The 26,141-nt window shown below is 42.1% G+C and overlaps 1 protein-coding gene across 2 annotated transcripts in view; it reads left to right on the top strand.

The window, feature by feature from the left end:
* The first annotated feature begins 6,749 nt into the window (after positions 1-6,749).
* The window catches only part of LOC142102389 (NACHT, LRR and PYD domains-containing protein 3-like), a 39,595-nt gene continuing 20,203 nt past the window's right edge, over positions 6,750-26,141 (top strand). For both annotated transcript variants that reach the window (XM_075187257.1, XM_075187248.1), the window contains exons 1-5: positions 6,750-6,927; positions 11,245-11,405; positions 11,812-11,989; positions 14,041-14,106; positions 15,523-17,212. In XM_075187257.1, the coding sequence (XP_075043358.1) occupies positions 6,894-6,927; positions 11,245-11,405; positions 11,812-11,989; positions 14,041-14,106; positions 15,523-17,212 (2,129 nt within the window). In that variant the 5' untranslated portion in view covers positions 6,750-6,893. The remainder of the gene's footprint in view (positions 6,928-11,244; positions 11,406-11,811; positions 11,990-14,040; positions 14,107-15,522; positions 17,213-26,141) is intronic.

Here is a 26,141-nt window from a genome sequence, read left to right as displayed (position 1 = left end):
ACTTATAGTGCTACAAATTGTTTTAGATACTGCTGACAAATATGACTTTTGACAGCCACAAAAATGAATGCAAACGAATGGGGGATACCCCAAAGCATTTCGGAGTGCTAAATATTATTTTTTTAGACTGCTGACAAACAGGACTTTTGACAGTCAGAAATATTAATGCAAAAGAAAGGGGGGCACCCCAAAAGCACTTGGGAGTGCTAAATATTGAAAAAAAAAAAAAAAAAGACTCCTCTCTTCTCTTCTCTATCAATTGTTATCAGAATTGTAATCAGAATTATAATCAGAATTGTTATCAGAATTGGATGAAGAATAAGGTATATTCTCTGTCCCTGCTCTAATCAGCCTGTGACTACATCCTGCTCTCTCCCTTTGTCAAATGGCGATGGATTGCTGTGGAGGCAGGTATTTATAATTTTCAATTATCGCGAGAACCGAGCTCCGAGATCCGACGACGTCACAATGACGTTTGGCCTCGATTTTGAATCCCAGCAGACGGGAGAGTACCGAGCCTGCTCGGCTCGGTACTCGGATAGTCAAAGTTCGGGTGGGTTCGGTTCTCGGGGAACCGAGCCCGCCCATCTCTACTCTATGCCTGTATTGACCATAAAGATCATTAGATGGCTATTGACTATTTTTCGGATAAAGAAATGATTGTCTTCTATGAAAGAATTTATAATTGAAGGGGTACAATTTATCCTCACAAATAATTATTTCTTTTTTGAGGGGCGTTATTAATTACAGCATATTGGAACAGCTATGGGCACCAGGTTGGACCCTAGTTATGCCAATTTTTTTGGTGCATTGTGAATAACACCATGTCTGGAGTGAACATAGTTTTGGGGCGAACCTGGTGTCCTGGATGAGGTACATAGATGATGTGCTGTTTGATTGGGAAATTGATCGTCCAAGTTTGGATTTATTTTGTAGTTATCTTAATCAGACTGAGATAAATGTAGAGTTTACCTTTGAAATCAGCAATATCTATAAATGTTTTTAGTATTAACTGAATTTATATCAGAGAACGGCAGTTGCATGAAAACCTTTAAAAAGCTAATTCCAATTCATGCATCTTAGCATCTAGTGAACAACATTACAAATAGTTGGAGAACATTCCGACAAGTCTGTTTTTGAGGCTTAAAATAAATTGTACTAAAGAGTATGTTTTACAAGAACAGACATCTATGGTGAAAAATCAATTTCTATTGAAAGGATACGATGAGTTAGTTTTAGACAAAGCCATCCATACAGTCTTTGGCACGAATCACCCTACGAGTTGATTTATCAGAACCTGTTGTCGACGAGCGCTTCTCCAATAGCAACCCCCTTTCCCATAGATCCAGATATGTTTGCTGGTACTCAATTGTCCCCAGGACTTATTCTCGAGTAGTGATAACTCAACTCCGGTAGGTAGACACCACAGAGGACTTGACAGTGAGAAGCTGAGCAGAGATACTCCTGGACCAGATAAAGCAGGAACACTGAGTTAGCAACAGGATGCAGTACCAACCTCCACCAGTATAACAGATTGGCAGTGTGCAGTAGAGGATGGTGTAGTAGCAGCTGTGGCCTGTGTGAGATGGAGCTAGAGAGCAGCACAGTGTCAGGGAAAATGCCGGAGCAAGATTGAGCAGTAAATCTGTACTGTGAAACACTGCAGAGATAGGTGAGTCTGATGGAGCGGATAGCTTGCACCATGATCCTGTGGCAGGGAGGAGAATTTTCAGACAAAAAGGTAGAGTTGGAATCCAAGCAGAGGTCAGGGCCATGAGCAAACCAGCAAGATCAGTATTCAGGCAGAGGTCAGGGTCATGAGCAAACAAGCAAGGTCGGTATCCAGGCAGAGATCACAACAGGTATCAATCAGGAAAAACAGGCAGACTATTCACAGAGAAGCACGGAGAAGCAAGCGGGTGTACGCTATAACCGGCAAAGGCAGAGTGAAGCTGACAGGTATTTTAAACCAGTAGTAGCCAATCAGGGCAGGTGTCAGATAGAGCTACAGGTGACAGGAGTTCAGGTGATCACACTCAGGCTGAAAATAACACTGCAGCAGCCAAAAAGAAAACATCAGTTACCTGCTGTTCCTAACAGTCTTTAAGATTGATGGGGATTCCATCCTAAAATAACTAATCCTATGATTTTTTTTTCTTTCTGTAAACATGGGAATATATTCAGGAGGGATCCCACTTCATCCAATATTTTAACAGAAAAGCCAAAATTTGTATGTAATCTTGTTCTTAACCTAGAGGGATAAATTGGTGAAATGTGCCTTGACTGATTCTAAAATAGTAGGGGTTACTTTTATGGCCTTTTTTAGATGTGGGATGTGAATTACATGTAGAGCCACTTCCTCAAATCAAAAGAGTAAAATGACTCATTTTGTAGTTAAAGGTTAAAAATATGAAATTAAGCTGCAACTAGCAGTACTAAAGTTGTTTATCGTTGTCATACATCGCAAACCCTTAAGGTTAGACTGGCGGAGCATATCCACAATATTAAGAAGGGATTTGATAATCATTCAGTATCCTCACATGTTAAAATATATCACAATAGCTGCACAAGTGGTTAAAAAATTTTTTTGCTCTTGATAAAATAGAGAATACTTGGATGATAAGGGACGCCCCACTCATACTTGTGAGATGAGATGGATTTAGCATCTCAAGATTCTGTTGACTGGTGGTTTAAACTTTTCTTGCTGAATATCGGTGTAGGTACACTCTGCATATACGGCACTTTTGTATTGAGCCAGATACAACACACCTCAGGAAACGAACAAGACATACACTATATGGACAAAAGTATTTGGCCACACCTGTTTATTATTGAACTGAGGTGTTTCAATCAGACCCATTGCTAAAGGGGTATAAAATCAAACACCTAGCCATGCAGTTTCCATCTGCAAACATTTGTGATACAAAATGGGTCATTCTGAAGAGCTCAGTGACTTCAAGCGAGGTACTGTGATAGGATGCCACCTGTGTAATAAGACGGTACGTGTAATTTCCATGCTTCCAACTTTGTGGCAACAGTTTGGGGAAGGCCTTTTTCTATTTTAACATGATTGTGCCCCAGTGCACATGGAAAGGACTACAAAGACATGGTTTGATGAGTTTGGTGTGGAAGAACGTGACTGGTCCGCACAAAGCCTTGATCTCAACACCATCAAATCATCTTGGGATGAACTGGAACGGAGATTGTGAGCCAGGCCTTCTCATCCAACATCAGTGTCTGACCTTATAAATGCTCTACAGAATGAATGGGAACAAATTCCCACAGAAACTCTCCAACATCTTGTGGAAAGCCTTCCAAGAAGAGCGGAAGCTGTAATTGTTGAAAAGGGGGACCTACTCCAAATTAAAGTATAAGTATTTGAATACAATGTCATTACAGTCTCTGTTCGTGTAATGGTCAAGTGTCCGAATACTTTTGTCCATATAGTGTATGTCAAATGTAAAGTTGCACTTAATAACATAAATAAATAAAAACAGTTAACAATAGATAAACATATAACAAAATAAAATAAAATATATAATTATTGCTGACTGAAAAAAATGCTTATTTCAAATAACAAAGCAGTACTTCATTAAATTCCAGTTAAGCACTTGTAATGTGAAAAGGGGCTGGATATCTTGAATATGTGTCATTCTGTCCATGTCATAAAACAAACTCTACAACATTTTTTACAAGGGAAGCAGATGCCTGTTTGCCTGTTGCATTGTTTGCTGTAGTGTAACACTTTATCTAAATTAGCTGATAGTTTAGGCAAACATTTCCCTGACAATAATCGTATGTGATCATTCAGAGCCAATGTACTGAAAACTGGATTCTAATGATGTCACAGGATGTTTTCGCAGACACACACTGAGCATGCTCCCTGCCAGTACATGGGCTGTTCACTCTCTCATTAATACTCATGAATATTCACAGCTGCCCAGAAGACGTATAGAAAGGTGACTATGGAAGTAACTCTACAGCTGTAACACTCAGTAAATGTAGCATATTATATGGAGTCTGTTCGGATATGTTTATGTGTAGTTATATATGTAGGTGTCAGGAACTCTGTAAAGACAGGGTGTATCCGGACAGCTGTGTAGGGACATGAAATGTAAAGAGTTACACTGAAAGAGAAAGCTGGAGAACTATCATTCCTTCCCTTCCTGTCTCTCCTTCTGTTCCCTTACTCCTCCCCTGTCTGTCAGTGAGTGACATTGTTCTATTCCTGCACTCACTGATCTCTCATGTTGCACAGTGAAAAGTACAGAATGGAATACATTGTAACAGGGAAATAGTAACAAGAGTTTCATGCTGTTCTTACCATGTGACCTTTTCATTCTGAGTCTATAAACCTACAGGAACAAAGGAAAGTCGCAGAGGCTTCTGTCCATCAGAGCTTACAATCTACATCTAATTTGCATATTTTCTATTCTAAGTACAAACAATGTGAATGTAGAAACTATATTGAGGAAGATTGTTTAAGCTTATTATGGACTTGGCCATTTTCATATTTCATCCCTCACAACTTTATGCTTTCCCAGCTCACACGAGAAGATGTCACTGCATGGGGACAATACTATGTTTTGCATTTGTTATTCTATATTCAACATGGAAAGCTATACAAACTATGTTTTGCTTTCTAAATAAGATGATGATACAATATTCCAGAAAAATGTCCATTTAGTATGTGTCTAATGTAAATTTTAAGAGATGAATGCATAATAATATTCCGATTGCTGTGTTTATATGGTTACTGTAAGTGTGTAAATAAATGTGTTTGCAAAATTTTCTGTGCATAGAGTGCCATAGTTTTTGTCTCTGTGACAGAACCTTGTCCTTCTAAATGTCTTCTGTTTTATACAGATGTGATAAGTTGGGGTTTGTCAAGAAACTCAAAACACAGAGAGCCCACAAAGGTGAGACAGATACCAGCCATTAAGGGCCCAAGTCAGAGAGAGACATTTGCCCATTTGCGTAACGTATCTTTCTTTTTTTTTTCACACTGCGCATGCTCAGAACTTAAGCTGTTCAAACCTGCTACTTTTCGCAACTAATGACTCCTTGAGCCTTAAGAGGAGTGATAGGGGAGGATAGGCAATGTACAGTACGGGTCTGTTCAAGCAATTACATACAGCTTCAGACTGGGACTTGGTTTCAGATACAACTGAAAAAGTGGTTTTATTTGCGGGTCATCATTTTGTTATATAGCGCCAGCAAACTCTACTGTAGTTTACAATTGGCAAAAACACAATATTAAAACAATACTGGATAATACATACAGACAGAGAGCTAAGAGAGTGCTGCTTGTAAACTTACAATCTATAGGACAATGGGAGCTTGATACAGAAGTGCTACCTATTGCATATTGGTCCAGCCAGAATACAAAGGTAAAAAGTGCTTAGTGGGCTGTGTGATCCAGTCACACAATAATGTTGTTCAAAGGGTTGTTGTTTTGTCTTAGCTGTGTAGAGGGTTGTTATAGGGTTATTTTGATAAGTCGGTTTTCAGAGAACGCTTGAAGGGTTGAAAACTAGAAGAATTATTGTGGGAGGGAGGAATTACACAAAGTGGGTGCAGTCCGAAAAAAGTCCTGTAATCAGACAGATGATGACATTCACTAAACTAGAAAACTGCTTGTATTTAGAGGTCTTCGAATGAATCTCAGACGCTTATTAGACTTTTGTAGTCGCTCGGTCATCGATTGATTAGGATCTGCAGATCGTGTTCTAGAAAAGATTATTTTATTTTATTTCTTTTTGTACGATTGTTGGGAAGTTGTTTCTGCTTTTTAGCTAGATTTTTCAAGTTTACAAGGTGCTTCATACATTTACGTTCATAATGCATGAAATAAAAGGTTTTTGTACATGTTTGCAAGTTGGGCGTAAGTGTTTGAGGGGTGTGTCTGTTGTCAAGCGGACATATCTACTTCTCATTCAGACTTGGAGACATTATCAACTCTGAAAGTGGCGCAAATACACATACACATGCATACAACTTTATTCATCACAAGTTAAACCTACGCTTGTGTTCTATTCCGAATCATGCCCATTGTGTCTGCATGAACATTTAATAATTTATATGGATAAAAATTATTTTTTTTACTATTTAATATACTTGCTTCTATTATTGGACCAAACATTGTAGAAGTTAAAGGAGGTAATCACAAGTGTAGGTTGAAGAAAGTCATCAAGAGCCAGGAAGTCAAAATAGAAACAGTATAAAGGTATCAGTACAAAGTACATTTGTTCCAGAGTTTGAGCCTGGAATTGGAACAATATAACAAGAATGACTAAGCACACTGTCATTATACATTAGCAGTTACAGGGAGCAAAGTAACTAGTTTATATAGGTGAGTAATACAGAATAGTTGAAGAGAAGATTGAACTGGGTGTGGTTAAAGGGCAGAGTTCAGCCAGAAAGGAAAGTCCAAAGCACAGAAACAGTAAATGTATTTCACAAGGTGACGTGGCTCAGATGGGGCGAGAGTCTGGAAACACATCCAGGACCAGGCAGAACATTACACAAAGAAGATGTTGGCACTGTCCCTGTCTTCACTGCCAGAGCTCACCAACATTCACAGATACTCCTTTGGATTACTAGTAGACATTGAACGACACTGGATGCACTAATTAGGATCACTAGACCATTGCTGATCAGCTTACACTTACACTTTTCTACTCTTATTTAATTGGTGTGTGTTTAGCTCATTGGGTTGTGGACAGTGTTATTAGACTGTAATTGGTTATCTGATTTGAGGAATATTGTTATCCCTATACTGGCTGAAGGGACCCAATTTCCACAGCTTTGCTGTAATACGTTTTCTATTCCACCTATATTTTTATCTTTACCTTTATAGGTTGTGTCACTTGCTCTACTCAAGGGAAGAGAAAATGGGTCAGTCCACTACAAGATGTGATACGAAAGGTCAGTTTTATGATTATTTAATTTTAAAGGCATTTGCCTAGTAAACTTAAGTATAAATTCTAAATAAATTATAAATAAATGTAAGCATAATATAAATTGATGTGCCTTTATGACAGCTATATAAGTTATATGAATCTGTGGCTCAATCCTACTTTGGATATTAACACTTAAATGCAATATCCAGTCATTCCTTTAATTATGCCTGTGTGGTTTTGTTGTTAGATGCACTCTAGGAAAGTCTATCTAACATTACTTGCATAGTTAACACTCTTTTCATTATTATTTATTATTATTATTATTTATGTATTTATAAGGCGTCACAGATTCCGCAGTGCTAGATATTGAAGCAGGTAACAAATAGATAAGGTAATACATATAAGAAGCACAGATGAGTGTGAGCAATGCCACAGGGACTCACTCAGAGTGCTGCAAAAGACATGACAGGACGAACGAGGGAGTCAGGCAGTAGACAGACATGGAACACTAGATAGAGAGGACTCTGCCCAAGAGAGCTCACTTTCTAGAGGGAGGGGTGGAGACAGACAGTAGGACCAACTGGGAAAAGATGGAGGTGGCAGGCGAGGAAGAGTAGTTGATGGATGGAACGGTTAGGAGATGGTAGGATAGGTGAGCTTGAAGTGGTGAGCTTTGAGTGAGCGTTTGAAGGACTGAAGGCTGTGGGAGAGTCGAGTGAGAAGGGGTAGGGCGTTCCAAAGATTAGGGTCAGCACCGCAGAAGTAATGAGAGGTGAATTGAGGGGGAGGTCAGAGGCAAAGCGGAGTGGCCAGGTAGGTATGTACCCCGAGACAAGGTCGGAGATGTAAGGAGGAGAAGTGTTGGCAAGGGCTTTGTAAGTGAGGGTAAGGAGTTTGAACTGAATTCTGAAATGAAGATGGAGCCAATGAAGTGATTTACGCAGAGGAGAAGCAGAGGTGCGGTGGGAGTGGAATATGAGCCTGTATTGCTTAAAGGTCAAAACTGTGAGAGTCAGGAAGGCCAGTGAAAAGGAGGTTGCAACAGTTGAAGCGAGAAATGATAAGTGAATTGACAAGGATTTTGGTTGCTTCCTGAGAGAGGAAGAGATTGATTTTCATGATGTTATGGAAGAGAAACTGGCAGGGTTTGGAGAGGGACTGGATATGAGGAGTAAAGCTGAGGGCTGAGTCAAGGGTGACACCAATGCAGTGGGCTTGGGTTACAGGAGAAAGAGTGATGTTATCAACCAGGAGGGAGATATTGGGAGGGATAGCAACATTGGCAGGAGGAAAGATGATGAGCTCGGATTTGGAGATGTTGAGTTTCAGGAAGCGCTGCAACATCCAGGTAGTTACAGAAGAGAGACATCTAGATACCTGGGTTAGGAAGGCAGGAGAGATGTCAGGGAAGGAACGATAGCTTGCGTGTCATCAGCATAGAGATGGTATTGGAAGCAAAATGATTGAATGAGTTCACTGAGAGAGGTGGTGTAGAAAGAGAAGAGCAGAGGGCCAAGGACAGAGCCTTGGGGGACTCCAATTGAGAGGGGAAGAGAGGGAGAAGAAGGGTCAGAAGCAGACACATTAAAAGAGCGGCCAGAGAGGTAGGGGGCAAACCAGGAAAGAGCTATTTTGCGAAGACCTAGGGAGTGAAGGGTGGTGAGGAGAAAAGAATGATTTATGCAATCAAGAGCAGCAGAGGGGTCAAGGAGTACAAGAAGAGAGAAGTGACTTTTGTACTTAGCTGAGAGTAAGTTATTTGTTACTTTAGTGAGGGCAGTTTCAGTTGAGCAAAGTGGACAGAAGCCAGACTGGAGAGGGTCAAAAAGAGAAAGGGAAGAGAGAAAGTGGGTTCGATGATTGAAGACAAGTCAGTCGAGAATTTTAGAAGCAAAGAGAAGCAGAGATAGAGGGCAATAGTTGGAGAGAGAGGATGGGTCAAGGGAAGGTTAAGAACAGGGGAGATGAGAGCATGCTTCCAGGCCAAGGGGAAGATACCAGTGGAGAGAGAGAGAGGTTAAAGAGGTGAGCAAGTTGATAACAGGCATTGGAAGACATGGAGCAGAGAAACTTGGAGTGGAAAGGATCGAGATAACAGGTTGCTGAAGAAGAGGAGGAGAGAAGAGAGAGGATCTCAGGCACAGTTACAGGAGTGTAGGAGCTAAGGGTGGCAGAGTGAGTGACAGAGAGGACAGGTGAGGGGAGGCAAGTCTGATGAGAACAGATATCATTGTAGATAGAGTCAATTTTGTTTTTGAACTAGGTGGCAAAGTCAAGAGCGGTGATGGATGAGGGGGGAGGAGGTGGGGAGGACACAGTAGGGAATTAATGGTAGCAAAGAGACATCAGGGTTTATTGGACAGGGAGGAGGTGAGGAATGTGTAATAGGTGTGTTTGGCAAGAAAGAGAACAGAATAGTAGGAAGAAAGGATAAATTTAAAGTGGATGAAATCAGCAATGGAGTGGGATTTCCTCCATTGGCGTTAAGAGGAGCTGGGGCACTTTTGGAGGAGACGAGTAAGAGAGGAGTCCCATAGTTAGGGTTTGGATTGGTGGTGACGTAGGTGGCTGACTGACACTGCAGTATTAAGGGCTACAGAGAGTGTGGTGTTGTAAAGAGAGACAGCAGCGTTGAGACATAATAGGGAAGAAATGGGAGCAAGTAAGGGTTCGAGGGAGGACACAAAGATGATGGAGTCAATGCTGTTGATAGTACGCAGTGTGTAAGCGACTTTGGGTGGGGGGGGCAAGAGGTAACTAGAGGTAATAGAAAGGAAGCATGTAGTATGGCATAATGGAGTGGGGAACCTTGTGGGGTTTGCGAGAGGAAGTATTGAATGGAGAGTAATAAGGTACAGGAGATGTAGTAATAGAGACCTAGCAGAGTCATGAAATAGGAGAGAGGACCAAGGTCCAGTCCAAATCCAGTTCAGATTCAGTTACAACTCCTCTTACTTGTGATGGCAGCAAAGCTTTGAATAGGCTTGAAAGTACAGTGAATTAGATAGAAGACTGAAACAGCAGTTGCAGGGGGAGGGAATGGCCAGGCAATTAGAACAGCAGGCTGATTAAACAGAGAGGATGTTGCAGTGAAATAAAGTGACAGATAAAACACATTTTTCTTGAGGTGAAGAGTTAATAAATTCAGAGTTCAAACCAAAGTTCTTGAGATGTGAATCTTGCAGCACGGGAGGGATGGAAACATCAGGAGTACATTACGGAGTTGCAGGTGAATGCTGAATGCTGTCCTCACATAGCTCTGTTTTCTGGTAAAATGTTTCCCAACTGTTCTTCAATTGTCCAAGTCTTGTGCAATTTTTGCTTTGCTATACAAAACGGTGTATGCACTTGTAACAAATACACACTGGCTGGCTCAACCTCTGTCTGTTCAATGAGTGAATAAACCACCAGTAATAGCACATTACACAGACAGTAATAAATTATTAGTTAAACTATAAATTAAATATCAAATATCAATAATAATAAAGTGAGCTCCTCAGCTACCCGACATAAAGAGATTTAAATTGCAAACAAACTAATATTTTTTCTTTATCTCTTTCTGTTTCTCAGTTTGGGTACCTGTGTTTAATTTGGGTTTTTTGCAGTATTGCTCCAGTGCAGGGGATTCAACACCTTTTTTTGTCTGAGGCCTCATTGGGAGATTGTACCTATTTTAAGAGTCCAGAATAAAATGCTAACTTCCTTAAAAATTTAACATATGTAAAATTTAATACAAGAAAAGAGGAACCTCTTTGCAGTTATGCCGTCCCTCTCAATATTTTAAAAGTCCCTGTGTAGATAGAAACATGTGACTGAGGGGTGTGGCCATACCACACAAGGGCAGTGGCATGCTCTTCCCTATTACACATGTTACCCCTCTCCTCTAACACATCTCTCTCTCACCCCTCACCTGTGACACATGTGTGACATATCTTACCTGCAGCACAAGTCTTTACTTATCTGTTCTGCAGTGAAGAAGTGATGGCTCCAAGACAGTGCAATATAGATCATGTTTTACTTGGAAAATAAAGCTCCGCAGTAGAGTGACAGTCTGCCAACCAATCAGATAACAGCTGATTCATTCTGACTGCCTGACCTCACTGTCATAGTCAATTGTACCAGTTCCAATACACTTGGCCAAACTCCAATTGGTAGATCTCAATGAGACTGCTGAAGAGTTATTATCCCATTACTTTCAAAATCAAAAATTGTTTAAATCTATATATATATATATATATATATATATATATATATATATACTTGCTAATTCAGCTCAGCTGGACTATCTGCAATTGGTTAAACTGATCCCCCCAGCAATTTTTTTTGTCTTTTTGTTATCTAGATGGTATTGAGAAGTTCCGTCAGCAGATACCTGGCTATGGAATAGACGAACTAAGAATTATATATGAGTATTTCAGAAGAGACCTAATTTATGCTGTGGAGGCCATGGACACTAAGATCCTACTGAAGGAACTGGCCTCTCGGAATATCTTATTTGAAGAGGTAGGAGGAGAAACTGTCATTTCTTACAACACAGAACAGGGAGTTTGATCTCATGATTGGTAACCAATAAAATTCTAACCAGAACATCTATGGTGTGTGCCATGATCCCCATTAAAGGTTGCTAGAGTGACTGAATTATCATGATTCATAAAACAACAAGACATAATATGGGTCTATCTGAATATGTGTATTTCTTTGTACAAAATTTCCATACTCCTTTTATCTCCATACCCACTTTTACTGCACACTGATGGTGGAGTGAAAGTTATCTGGCTAACCAGTATTTAAGGAGACAGATTCCCACTCATATACAATGTGCATATCAAGTGATAGAAATTTTTATTGGTAATTGTTTTTTTGGATGTATTATGTATATCTATCTGAAATCCTTATAACTGTGTTCCAGGAATATATAAAAGTGAATAAAGGCCTTGAACACTTCGTATTTTCTGAGAAGTTGGTGCAAGATATTTTGGACGCAGGAAGAGAAGCTGTGATTGCATTTTGGGAAAGTCTCTACGATCTAGAGATTGATTGCCAATCTCCTAATTTGTATGCACTACTGCATGAAATCAACATATTAAGTAATGTTGCTTAATAAGTCTTTATATATTAATTGCATATGTGGTGCTTGTGTTATATTAATGAACATGTAAACCTCTCATCTTGTCTAGAAAATATTTGGCTGCTGAGGACCTCAAATTCTGCTAGTGGTGTCTAGAACCCCCCCACCCCCCCTCCTTTACCACCTCATCCCCCATTCATGTTTTTCAAATACATCTCTTGGTGTCTTTCAAATTGAAAATTCAGTCGGTTTGAGGGAGGTCCCTCCTGAGCATGTAGAAAAGAGGACAAGAAGGTCTCCAGGTCTGAGTCAATATCGGAGAGAGGGCTTCTCAGGGATCCCAACTCATGACCCAGAAAGATTAAATAGTTTTGACTTAAGAGTGTATTTATTTTGCTAGGGGGGGGATCAGGGGACCAGTGATACTAGCAATTTGAGGAGACGGTGAAGATACTTATAGTGCTCAAAGAAAAATTTAAGGTGGATCTGAACCAGAGTAATTATGGAGCTACATGTAATAATAAAATTACTATGTAATGCCTTACAGTGTATTTGAGAGGCAGAAAACCTACGTGGAAATGCGCCTCTGCAGACAAATTTGTGACCAGGGTAAACCAGGAAGATCAGTGACTGTTCATCACTTGTTCAGCACAGGATTGTCAGAATTTTATTTGGTGGTGGTTCAGAACGGTGTGACGGGGACTGTTGATTTATCTATGGTACTCCTTTAACGCCTTGATGATAGACGTCTCCTGGTTATTGTGATGGCACCTACTTATCCCAACTTGCTGTTGCATAAGCAGAAAGAGGAAAACTGTACTCCTGTAATCATTTGTTATTTCAATTAAATGAAGTACAGTCTGTATTGGTATAGCCACAAAAGCATGGTGGCTTAGCACTTCTGCCTCCCAGCATTGGGGTTATGAGCTTAATTCCCGACCATGGCCTTTATCTGTTTGGAGTTTATATGTTCTCCCTGTATTTGCATGGGTTTTCTTTAGGTGCTCTGGTTTCCTCCCACACTCAAAATATAGTTGAAAGTCAAAAGATGCTGGTTGTCGATGCTCGGTAATCAGCTCAGAATGAGGTTGCACCAGGTGCTACCTGACAGGTATTAGGCGTCGTTTGCTGTTATTAGGCAACTGGTCTGGCAGACAGCAGCGCCTACTGCTTCTCTTACCAAAACACACCATCAGTAATGTTTCTACACTGCCATTTGTGGATATGATTCATGCAATTCATTGTCTTCAGGCAATGTATCACATCTCCTCTATTTATGATTTCATGTTCTATTTAAACCTTATGTTTTACTAAACATACATTGGGTTCCATTTTATATTGTCTTGGTGTTTAAAGCCAAATCACATGGAATAAAAACACCTTGCTGTCACGTAAATCCTTTGACCATCATCCAAGCTTCCAGGCATCTCCATACTGGTGAAATACCCAGTGCTCTGAATTGAAGGTTTCACTCTGAAATAATGATATTCATGAATATCCAAAGAACAGGGTTGGGCCCTAAAAAAATGTAATCTGAAAAGCCCACAATAAATCAAAAATGAGAATGAAAATTGTGACTTTTTTTAAATTTACAAATCAATTTTTCCCAACTGATTTTTTTCCTGATCTGATATTTCCTTAAAGCCATTTTATATGCGGACATGGATTGAAAATACCAAAAAGGCCAAAAGTCTTCCAAAAAATATTTTTCTTAATATATTTTATAAATCGACCTTGCATTTGATCTATTGTGAATATTTATGATATTTTTCTTAGCACCCATCCCTTGTCATTGGTGTTGGCATTTGGTACTACAAGATGGTGCAGTAGTACCACCCTGTAGTACTAGGATAAGTATAGCAGTAGTAGGACAAGTATAGCAGTATTAGTTGGACCAATTTTGGACTGGAGGTTGACTCATCATTTGTTATAGACGTGAATACCGCTGTCTTTTTAGTGTAATTTGCATATTTATTAATATGGAAGAGATATTTAGATAGTAAGTGAGTGACGGGATGTAGAGGGTCAGTTATGTAACTGATTATCTCACCAAGAGATTTTCTCATTTAGGTGATGCTCTGATGCAGAAGATCCTATTGGATAAACATGGACATTCGTTATCTCCAGAGCTGAAAGGTAAATATTATAGTAAATAACATAGTTAATCCTGTAATAGGGCAGCTGAAAGCTATATTAGAAAAAGGATAGTGTGTTAGGAGAGACTGCCAAATAGCTGAGTGACACATGTGTGCCAGTGTTGGTACTTATACGGAGTTTCTCTTTGTAAATCCCCTGCTAAGTCGAATTTCGGCTAGGTTAAAACCGGAGTAAAAATCATAGGTAGGAAATGTACTATTAGATCTGCCCTGTATATAACAAATTAAGGACATAAGGTAACACAGTACTGGAGCAAAGGTCAGTGACTAATGGTAAAAGTAACTCTTGTATATTTACAAAGCTGCACCAACATACATCTCCTGTCTTGTCTCAAAATATCTCCCAACTCTGCAACTCCGTTCTGCACAAGATCTGCGTATCTCATCCACACTCATTACATCCTCCCATTCCTGGTTACAGGACTTTTTTCGGGCTGCACCCACTCTGTGGAATACTCTCCCTCGCACAATAAGACTCTCCTCTGGTCTACAAGCTTACAAGCGTTCTCTGAAAACCCACCTCTTCAGACAAGCTTATAATATTCCTCAACCACCCTCTTAACCTCACTACATTACCCTATTACCACCCATTATACAACTACCCCTTGACCAACATTGTTGTGTGACAGGATCATTTAGCTTATGAGTCACTTTCACCTTTGCAGTCCTGCTGGGCCGACTGCAATTGTAGACTTAACCTCATGTGTCAAACTCCCATTGTCCAAAAGATTGTAAGCTTGTGAGCAGGGCCTTCTCACCTCTTTGTCTGTTTTACCCAGTTTGTTTATGAGTTTACTATGTTTGTCCCCAATTGTAAAGCGCTACGGAATATGTTGGTGCTATATAAATAAATGATGATGATGATGATACTGATGAATAATCGACTATTATGGGAAGGAAAGCTGCTCAGTCTTAGGAGTAGATTTATCTAACCTTCTAAAAAAGGAAAATTGCAGATTTTCCCCATAGCATCCAATCAAATTCTAGCTATCATTTTCTAGAATGTACTAGAATTAATGATTTTTTTTATGGGCGAGACCTCCACTTTTCCTTTTTAGAATGTTTGATAAAGCTACCCCTTAGTGTCCTACTGCAGGATACATCTGTTGTAATCAAGTAAACAGCTGTGCAGCGATATAGGTTCTATATTGCCGTGATTTTCTTTATTTCCATGTCTTTGTCCTTAACTGTTAGATACCTGTCATTACCCCCACCCCATCAGCATCACCGCTTCCTGTTTCTAACTTACCTAGATTTAAGTTGATCGAAGCAAGGTTACATTAGAGGAATGGCGCTATTAGCATCTAACAGCACAGCTCTACTATATAAGTATTTCTATTGCATACTAAATCCTATTTTTATTAATGAACTATTTTATTTATTCTTTATTTGGCAGATATGCAAGGACATCATAAGCAACATCTGCTGGATAAAACTCAGGATTTTGTAGAAAACAGGTCCCCAGGATCTATGCGAGAAAACCAAAGTTCCCACGTTTCTGAACGTAACATGGATCTTATTGTTGCCTATCTGCGCCCCCTTCATAAAAAATCTCAGCACTGGCTTATAGAGACTGGAGAGAAACATGAGGATTACTTGAAAAATGAGCTGGAGTGCATTTCCCCCAACAGGCTCTTCCGCTGGTCCCAGCAATTAAAATGTGCGCCACATACAGTCCTGGTGAGCGGAGTTCCAGGAATAGGGAAGACCACAATGATGCAGAAGTTTGTCTATGACTGGGTGAATGGAAAACTCTACCAGAGATTTGCTTTTGTCTTCTTCTTCAAATTCCAGGAACTCAACAAGCTGGATGAGGTCAGTATGGAGACGATGATCCTTCTACAATATCCGTATCTCCAGGGTCAGCTGGAAAACATCTTACAGGATCCTGAAAAACTGCTCTTTATATTTGATGGCTTAGATGAAAGTAGTCACCAAATGGATTTCAGATTAAGAAAATTGTGTCGCAATATAAAGCAGATAGAAAAGCTGGGTGTGATTGTGGTTAGTTTGGTGAGACAGTCACTTCTCAAGGGCTGTTCTGTACTAATCACCAGTCGAACAAAACCAGCATCATTTGATACAACAGTTTTCAAGCGTCAAACTCAGATTATGGGATTCATACCCAGGGAAAGGCAGATATACTGTGAACATTTTTTCAGGAACAAGGAATTATCAGACAGAACGTTTCATTATATGCGGGATAATGGGATACTCTACAATTCCTGTTATATCCCATCCTACTGCTGGCTCATTTGTACAGTAGTATCAATGTGCTGCAAAGACCAACCAACAATTAATAATCAGATGGTTTCATCATTGCCCACAACATTGACACAACTCTTTGTGACTTTCATTGCCAACATCCTATCCAATCACAGCCAGGAAAACGATGAGGCTAAGGAACTGTTGACATCTATTGGGTGGATGGCAGAATATGGAGTAATTAATCACATTGTTGCATTTAATGAACAAGATCTGGCGTCATTTAGTGTAAACACTTCCGCACAGCTCTTTTCAAGCTTAATGATTAAATCAGACCAATCTCCTAATGTGACCTTTTCCTTCTTACATGTCACTTTACAGGAGTTTTTTGCTGCCTTGGTTCATTATATTAATGAATGTCCTGAGAAGTTACATAAATCACTAGAAGAAACCAAATCATATATAGACAACCATCGTGAGATATTTCTTTGCTTCCTCTGTGGTCTCTCAGACAACTACTCCAGGTCCATTTTAAAGCCTTATTTGGGAGAATTGTCCCCTCAAACAACCAAAGATGTCATCACCTTTCTCCAACAGACCGTTATTGATGTCCAAGAGTGCAAAGAGGACAAGAGAAAGCTTCTCAATGTGTTGTTCGATCTCTTTGAGACCCAGAATAAGGTTTTAGTTTCAGAATCTCTTGGATCATACAGAAGTTTTAACTTATCTGGTGTCCACCTGACACCTCTGGATTATACTGTGTTGTTTTTTATCCTTGAATCCTGCAGAAATACAGAGGAACTTTGTCTAAGTTGTTGTAAAATTAACAGTGAGAACATGGAGAGACTGGCACCAGCTCTACATACCGTAAATAACTTAGGGTACAATTTAAGTATACTTCTTTTTATGTCTTTTGAAAATGAAACTGTCATCATGCGTTTATGCATATAGGTAGGGTGTGTAATTTTATATTGTTATTAGTCTGCTTACTTGCTTGTGTGTAGTATTAAGTTATAGCGTTAAATTATATTTCCATATATCTGATACATGATGTGAGTCAGAAAATATAGGTTAGTCTAATAGGTTAATATAATAATATAGGTTAGATAATATAGGTTAGTCTAAAGTTGGCATAGGCCAAAAATGGAGTAATATGGAGAGATTCAATTAGGAGGGATGTTCCACCAAACATAACCATAAGAAATCTCAGCTCATTTTTCTGCACACATCTATTGGGCAAGAGGAAAAATGGATGAAGATTTTCCCCTGAATATTGCGTCCATAACTCCATGGTGTGATCCGAAGACACATTGCGCTGATTTGAATCTCCTACATAGTATCTTAAAATGTTATCTTAGATGTAAACAGAGATGCATGAAACCTCTGAAATTATATTTGCAGCAGGTTCCTGAATTTGGACACAAAATCAGACACTCTCCAGGATCCCAAGAGGAGCAGGGGCTCAATGACACAATTTGCATAGTTAAGCCCCAAAGAGAAATGCTGCAAATCAAGACCGAGGGTGAGATAACACCCCCTCCCACTCTCGCCAGCCGACCTGTACACAAAAGTTGGCACGTATGCCTTAACATAGGTTCCACATGGGTGATTCAAGAGCATCTTTCCCTACTAGCAGCTGCAATTGTTATTTCTCCACCTTATGTATCATGTGTTCACAATTTTTGTCATGGGCCCCTTCATGTGTGTAATATGTCAGCGCTTTATAAATAGAGGTTAGTAATTTGTTACCACACTTTTAAGTAAAGAGCAATTGAAGTGTTGTCAAACCTCTATATGTTTCCCCAGTTTGGATCAGAAATCACATGTAGCAAACAAATTTCTGGCTTCAGAAGTTGAGCACTGCTTCTCATGCAGACAACTGAATATCGGAAATGTTTGGAAATGGCTCAAATATTGTTGCAGACTAGTGGTTGTGGAAAATGCCTCTCATCCCATATTTTTCTCATGTGCTTAACCTATTAGTAGAGAGATTCCCATGCACTTAGCAATAAATGTAATTCATTTTAGCCACGCAAGGAAGGTGAGTTTCAAGTTTTAACTTATCATATTGCACATGCAATAATCTTATGATCCAAAGATGCCACAATATCAGCTCATATGAGATTGACCAACAAGATGGGAATCTACATTGACTATTCTTGGGAGACTGCATCATGTTACTGTTGGATGTATCCAACAGGATGAGAGTGAAATGAGCCGCCATTCTCTCCAACCCAATACCACAAATATGTATATCTACAGTACAAGCTGCAGGTGTGGTCATTGTAAACAGCCAACTGATGATGATTGTCACTCACCGGACCGTGAGTGCCTCTTCCCGGACATTTAGGAACCGTGGCCGTCCGCCATCCTGAGGGTCTGCGCATGCGCAGCCCTTTTCTATACTTCAGTGTATACCCCTTTAACTTAATTGGCAGATCAGGCAACCTCCCTATATTAAGCACCTGTGGTCACTACCACGTTGCCTGATCTTGGAGTCTCATTCCTGATGAGTCTCTGAAGGTGTTCCTGTATTACTCGTGTATTCAGCGCTGCTGATTCCTGTGGTTTCCTAACCACTTCTACTACTGTGGTTCCTTACCACTTCTACCATCAACTGTATCATCATGACTGTTTGCTGATTCCTATCCGCTGCTTCCGTGCACTACAGTCTTCTACACCACTTCAACGTTATTTTATATCTATGTGACTGTTTACTCATTGCTATCCGCTGCCTCCGTGCACTCCAGCTTTTACCTCACTCACCTGCTTCTCATCAAGACTGCTAGCTGACTACTATCCGCTGCCTCTGTGCACTACAGTCTCCTGCTTGCAACTCGCCTGTGTTCAACATCGTGACTGCCAGCTGACTGCTATCCGCTGCCTCTGTGCACTACAGTCTCCTGCTTGCAACTCGCCTGTGTTCAACATCGTGACTGCCAGCTGACTACTATCTGCTGCCTCTGTGCACTACCGTCTCCTGCTCGCAACTCGCCTGTGTTCAACATCGTGACTGCCAGCTGACTTCTATCCGCTGCCTCCATGCACTACACTCTCATCTCATCTTTGCTGTGTCTTCCTCGAGACTGCCGCTTTTCATTACCATCTGCTACACTTCGTGATCTACAGCTCCTGCCCTGCGCTGCACTCCTGTTTCCCATCGCTGTTGGTTCCTGTGGTTGCTACTGGTTACCTCCGTGTGCCGCTGAGTCCTGCCGCTGTGGTCAGCGCTATCGTCCATCTCCTGCTGATCCACTCTCCACGCCTTCACGTGTTCCTCTGGCCTCTACCCTCCTGTCAGCATTGGATTTGTATCTCTTCCACTACCCGCTGCTGGATCATCTCCATTCTCCTGGGTTTCCTATGAGTCCAGTTCCACGTGTTGCTGACTCCTGTGGATTCGTGTCCCTGTCGGTCTACTCACCTGTGCGCTGCACCTGCTAGACCGCTGCTTCTCCTATCCAGGGACTTCCTATCCAGTCGGTCTCCAGCCGCTCAGGTACCGCTGCAATCCCATCTGACTGCTACTGCTGAACCACGGTATGCATACTTCTCATTGACTGTGCTGTGTATTGCATATCTTGCTGGACTGTGTTTGGTTCTCTCTGGAGTCTGCTATCCGCTGAGTCTATTGTCATCATTGACTGTGTTATCATTGTGCTGGACTACTTCAAGAGACTTTCTAGATTGCAGACCTGATCAGTCATTTACATATATATATATCTATATTGTGCATATTACTGTGGATCGTGTATAAGGTGCCTGTATATATCCTGTGTTGCAGTCTTCCCCCGTGCACCTCCTCACATATATATGCAGTGGTACAACTTGCTGATGTCAGACCACTGATCCCTGTTTCCGGTATCACCTGTTCCATTATCCTCTCACATAGCAGTGGTACAACTTGCTACCGCAGACCACTGACTACCTGGATACCTCCACTTGGATTCCATTCCTTCACTCAGACAGCGGTACAACTTGCTACCCGCAGACCGCTGACTCTCATCACCTCCTTGTCTCTGTTGGACATTCCTCCTCACTATAGCGGTGGTACAACTTGCTATCGCAGACCACTGACTACCTTCACGTGTCCTGGTCCATACAGTTCCCTGTGTATCATTACCTCATTATTACCAGTGTTGCTAGTCATAGACTTTCCTGAGCATCTCATCGGTCATCATTTCATGTTCCGTGATCACCCAGCTACCAGAGTACCCTATTACCATCTACATTGCTCTGGTAAGCCTACCATCTGGTGATCCCTGGGTAAAGACTCCTAGTGCCCGTGACAGTAAGATCAGGCCATGACAGACCCAGATGTGGAACCTACCGCCAAAGAGATGCTGCAACATCTGGTTAGCCGTGTGGAGCAACAGGATGCCCGCCAACAGCTGTTACTTCAGTGTTATCAGTCATTAACCTCCCAAGAAACATCTGGACAGACTGTGACAGCTACTACTGAGGCTCCTGTGCTTTCCTCCGTTTCCCCATTGCCATCCCAGGTGTCTATAGCTTCCACGCTTCACCTGCCTACTCCGTCAAAGTACGATGGAGACCCCAAAACTTGTAGGGGTTTCCTTAACCAATGTTCAGTCCATTTTGAGCTCCAACCTCAAAATTTTTCTACCCATCGTTCCAGAGTGGCCTATCTTATCTCTTTGTTTTCAGGACAAGCCCTGGCTTGGGCCTCCCCTCTGTGGGAGAGGAACGATCCAATATTACAAGATAGTGCCAAATTCATTTCTACATTCCGAAGTGTGTTCGATGAACCAGGTCGTGTGACCTCCGCTGCTTCCAGCATCCTCCGTCTGCGACAAGGATCTCATACTGTAGGCCAGTACGTCATTCAATTTAGGATCTTAGCCTCTGAACTTCAGTGGAACACTGAAGCCCTAGTTGCCGCCTTCTGGCAGGGGCTTTCCGATAAAATTAAAGATGCACTGACTACTCAAGAGCTTCCTTCGTCCCTTGAAGATTTGATCTCTCTATGCCATCGTGTTGATATGAGATTTCGTGAAAGAGAGGCTGAGAAAACGTCTTCTGCTAAAGCACCTTTTCGCTCTAACCCTCAATTTCGTCCAGTGTCACCCGCTGTGATTCCCATGGAGATTGGACGTTCCAAGTTATCTTCTGAGGAGAGGAAACGAAGAGTCAAGAATAGACTCTGTATCTATTGTGCTGATTCCACTCATGTCCTCAGCTCCTGCCCTAAGAGATCGGGAAATGCCAGGCCCTAACTAGTTCTGGAGAGGTGAAGTTAGGGTCCCTGGAGTCCTCTCCATCGTCTATGAGATCTAAAGTCTGCGCTTTTGATGTGACTATTTCCTTTGCTACCAAGACCTTTGAGTCACAGGCATTGATTGATTCCGGAGCAGCAGGAAATTTTATTTCCAAATCGTTAGTTAATCAATGGTCTCTACCAATGATTACCTTAAAAACTCCCATTACTGTGACGGCTATTGATGGATCACGTCTCATCAACGGTCTCATCACCCAGAGTACGTCTCCAGTAACCCTTCAGATTGGTGCCCTGCATCATGAAGAGATATCGTTTTTAATTCTTCCTGTTACGACAAGTCCGATTGTCCTAGGCCTTCCATGGCTTCAGTGTCACTCTCCCCAGATTGACTGGCGCACCCCTCAAGTCACGTCTTGGGGGCCTGAATGTCACCATCATTGCCTTTCCCAAGTCATTCCTCTCAAGGTACAGCAAGCTTCCATCTCAGCTATTTCACCGGGACTTCCTCCTCAATATGCTTCATTTACCGATGTTTTTGATAAAGCTCAGTCTGAACGTCTTCCTCCTCATCGTTCTTGGGATTGTCCGATTGATCTTCTTCCTGGCAAGACTCCTCCCAGAGGCCGGGTCTATCCACTCTCGTTACCTGAAACTCAAGCTACATCTGAATATATACGGGAGAACCTCCAGCGTGGGTTCATTCGACCTTCCACCTCGCCCGCTGGAGCTGGGTTCTTCTTTGTCAAAAAGAAGGATGGATCATTACGCCCTTGTATAGATTTTCGTGGACTCAATGCCATTACTATCAAGAACCGGTATCCCATTCCGCTGATCACTGAGCTATTTGACCGCATCAAGGGAGCCCGTATTTTTACTAAGTTGGATCTTCGTGGTGCTTACAATTTAATCAGAATTCGTTCCGGTGACGAATGGAAGACGGCGTTTAACACCAGAGACGGGCATTACGAATATCTGGTAATGCCTTTCGGGCTATGTAATGCCCCCGCTGTTTTTCAGGGCTTCATTAATGAGATTTTTCGGGACTTATTATATGTATGTGTCGTCGTCTACCTGGACGACATATTGATTTTTTCACAGGACCTGCCTTCTCACCACCAACATGTGGCAGAAGTCCTCTCCAGGCTACGGAAAAATTCATTGTTCTGTAAATTAGAAAAATGTTCATTCGAATTACCTCAGATTCCATTCTTGGGGTATATTGTTTCCGGAGTTGGTCTGAAGATGGATCCTGACAAAGTAAATGCTGTACTACATTGGCCCCAGCCAACTACTCTTCGTGCCATCCAGCGTTTTTTAGGTTTTGCCAATTACTATAGACACTTCATTCAAGATTTTTCTTCCATTGCATCTCCTATTGTGGCCCTGACTCGTAAGGGGGCTAATCCTAAGCAATGGTCTACTGAGGCTATTCAAGCCTTTCAAACATTAAAAGAGTCCTTCTCTTCGGCTCCAATCCTTCGTCAGCCTGATGTGACACTCCCTTTTTTCCTAGAAGTAGATGCCTCTAATGTGGGCTTAGGAGCTATTCTCTCCCAACGCTCGGAACAGCAAAAATTCCACCCTTGTGCCTTCTATTCTCGGGGTCTCCTACCCGCAGAGAAGAATTATACCATCGGAGACAAGGAATTACTGGCTATCAAAGCCGCATTAGAGGAATGGAGATACTTGTTGGAGGGAGCTCGCCATCCGGTGACGATCTTCACGGATCATAAGAACTTGTCATATCTCCAGTCTGCCCAATGCTTGAACCCTCGTCAAGCAAGATGGTCTCTTTTCTTTTCCCGTTTTGAATTAATAATTACCTTCAAACCAGCTGCCAAGAACAAAAAAGCTGATGCCTTATCTAGAGCCTTTGCTACGTCCTCTGATATAGAAGAGGTTCCCAACCATACCATTCTAGACCCCAAATGTATCTCACTGGCTGCTTCATCCACCAAAACGCTACCATTTGGGAAGACCCTCGTGCCTTCTACTCTAAGGAGGAAAATCCTTTCGTGGTTCCATGCCTCTCGTTTTTCTGGACACGCCGGTGAACACAAGACTTTTGAGATCCTCTCTCGAAGTTACTGGTGGCCTTCAATGAGGAGAGACGTCAAAGAGTTCATTGCTTCCTGTGAATTATGTTCGCAATTCAAATCCTCCCGCAGAACCCCAGCAGGGTTGCTGCGACCACTACCCATTCCGTCCAAACCATGGACCCATATTAGTATGGATTTCGTTACTGACTTACCACCTAGTAAGAACCATAACACTATTTGGGTGGTAGTGGACAGATTTTCGAAGATGGCTCATTTCATCCCTCTGTCTGGTTTGCCTTCCTCGTCTATCCTGGCTGAACATTTCATTAAAGAGATCTTCCGTATCCATGGATGTCCATCTGAGATTGTGTCTGATAGAGGAGTACAATTCGTGTCCAGATTCTGGCGAGCCCTTTGTAAAACCTTGGGCATACGATTAGCACTCTCATCTTCTTACCATCCACAATCCAATGGACAAACCGAACGTGTCAATCAAGATCTTGAGACTTTTATAAGGATATTTTCATCAGCCAATCAAGACAACTGGGTAGAGTTACTCCCTTGGGCTGAGTTCGCCCATAACAACATGTACCATGAGTCATCATCCAAAACTCCATTCTTTGTGGTTTACGGTCACCATCCGTCTTTTCCGGAATTTCCTGCCCTCCCGCCCACCCAAGTTCCTGCGGTGGAGACTGTTTGTCAGACCTTTAAAAATATCTGGTCTCAGGTTAGAACCTGTTTAAAGAAGACATCTGTCAAATATAAATCTTTCGCTGATAAGAAGAGGCGGGCTATTCCACCACTAAAAATTGGAGATCGTGTCTGGTTATCCACAAAAAATATTCGTTTGAAGGTTCCATCCATGAAATTCGCCCCTCGTTTTATTGGTCCATATAGGATCATTCAAGTTATCAATCCAGTATGTGTGAAACTCCTTCTTCCTAAGAGTCTTCGGATTTCTAATGCCTTCCATGTATCTTTGCTCAAACCTCTTATTATCAACCGTTTTTCAACTCCTCCCTCAGCTCCGCAGCCAGTTCAAGTTCATCAGGAGGAGGATTTTGAGATTACCGAGGTACTAGATGCAAAAATTTCGCGAGGAGTCCTCCACTTCCTCGTTCATTGGAAGGGCTTTGGTCCTGAGGAGCGCTCTTGGATCAAAGCTGAAGATCTTAATGCTCCTGCCCTTTTGAAGAAGTTTTACTCCAAAAATCCGGACAAGCCCGGTTCCAGGCGTTCTGTGCCCACCTTTAAAAGGGGGGGTACTGTCACTCACCGGACCGTGAGTGCCTCTTCCCGGACATTTAGGAACCGTGGCCGTCCGCCATCCTGAGGGTCTGCGCATGCGCAGCCCTTTTCTATACTTCAGTGTATACCCCTTTAACTTAATTGGCAGATCAGGCAACCTCCCTATATTAAGCACCTGTGGTCACTACCACGTTGCCTGATCTTGGAGTCTCATTCCTCATGAGTCTCTGAAGGTGTTCCTGTATTACTCGTGTATTCAGCGCTGCTGATTCCTGTGGTTTCCTAACCACTTCTACTACTGTGGTTCCTTACCACTTCTACCATCAACTGTATCATCATGACTGTTTGCTGATTCCTATCCGCTGCTTCCGTGCACTACAGTCTTCTACACCACTTCAACGTTATTTTATATCTATGTGACTGTTTACTCATTGCTATCCGCTGCCTCCGTGCACTCCAGCTTTTACCTCACTCACCTGCTTCTCATCAAGACTGCTAGCTGACTACTATCCGCTGCCTCTGTGCACTACAGTCTCCTGCTTGCAACTCGCCTGTGTTCAACATCGTGACTGCCAGCTGACTGCTATCCGCTGCCTCTGTGCACTACAGTCTCCTGCTTGCAACTCGCCTGTGTTCAACATCGTGACTGCCAGCTGACTACTATCTGCTGCCTCTGTGCACTACCGTCTCCTGCTCGCAACTCGCCTGTGTTCAACATCGTGACTGCCAGCTGACTTCTATCCGCTGCCTCCGTGCACTACACTCTCATCTCATCTTTGCTGTGTCTTCCTCGAGACTGCCGCTTTTCATTACCATCTGCTACACTTCGTGATCTACAGCTCCTGCCCTGCGCTGCACTCCTGTTTCCCATCGCTGTTGGTTCCTGTGGTTGCTACTGGTTACCTCCGTGTGCCGCTGAGTCCTGCCGCTGTGGTCAGCGCTATCGTCCATCTCCTGCTGATCCACTCTCCACGCCTTCACGTGTTCCTCTGGCCTCTACCCTCCTGTCAGCATTGGATTTGTATCTCTTCCACTACCCGCTGCTGGATCATCTCCATTCTCCTGGGTTTCCTATGAGTCCAGTTCCACGTGTTGCTGACTCCTGTGGATTCGTGTCCCTGTCGGTCTACTCACCTGTGCGCTGCACCTGCTAGACCGCTGCTTCTCCTATCCAGGGACTTCCTATCCAGTCGGTCTCCAGCCGCTCAGGTACCGCTGCAATCCCATCTGACTGCTACTGCTGAACCACGGTATGCATACTTCTCATTGACTGTGCTGTGT

The sequence above is a fragment of the Mixophyes fleayi genome, chromosome 1 (assembly GCF_038048845.1).
Source record: "Mixophyes fleayi isolate aMixFle1 chromosome 1, aMixFle1.hap1, whole genome shotgun sequence".
NCBI lineage: Eukaryota > Metazoa > Chordata > Amphibia > Anura > Limnodynastidae > Mixophyes > Mixophyes fleayi.
The sequence above is the reverse complement of the archived record's forward strand: the minus strand, read 5'-3'. Positions and strand labels throughout refer to the sequence as shown.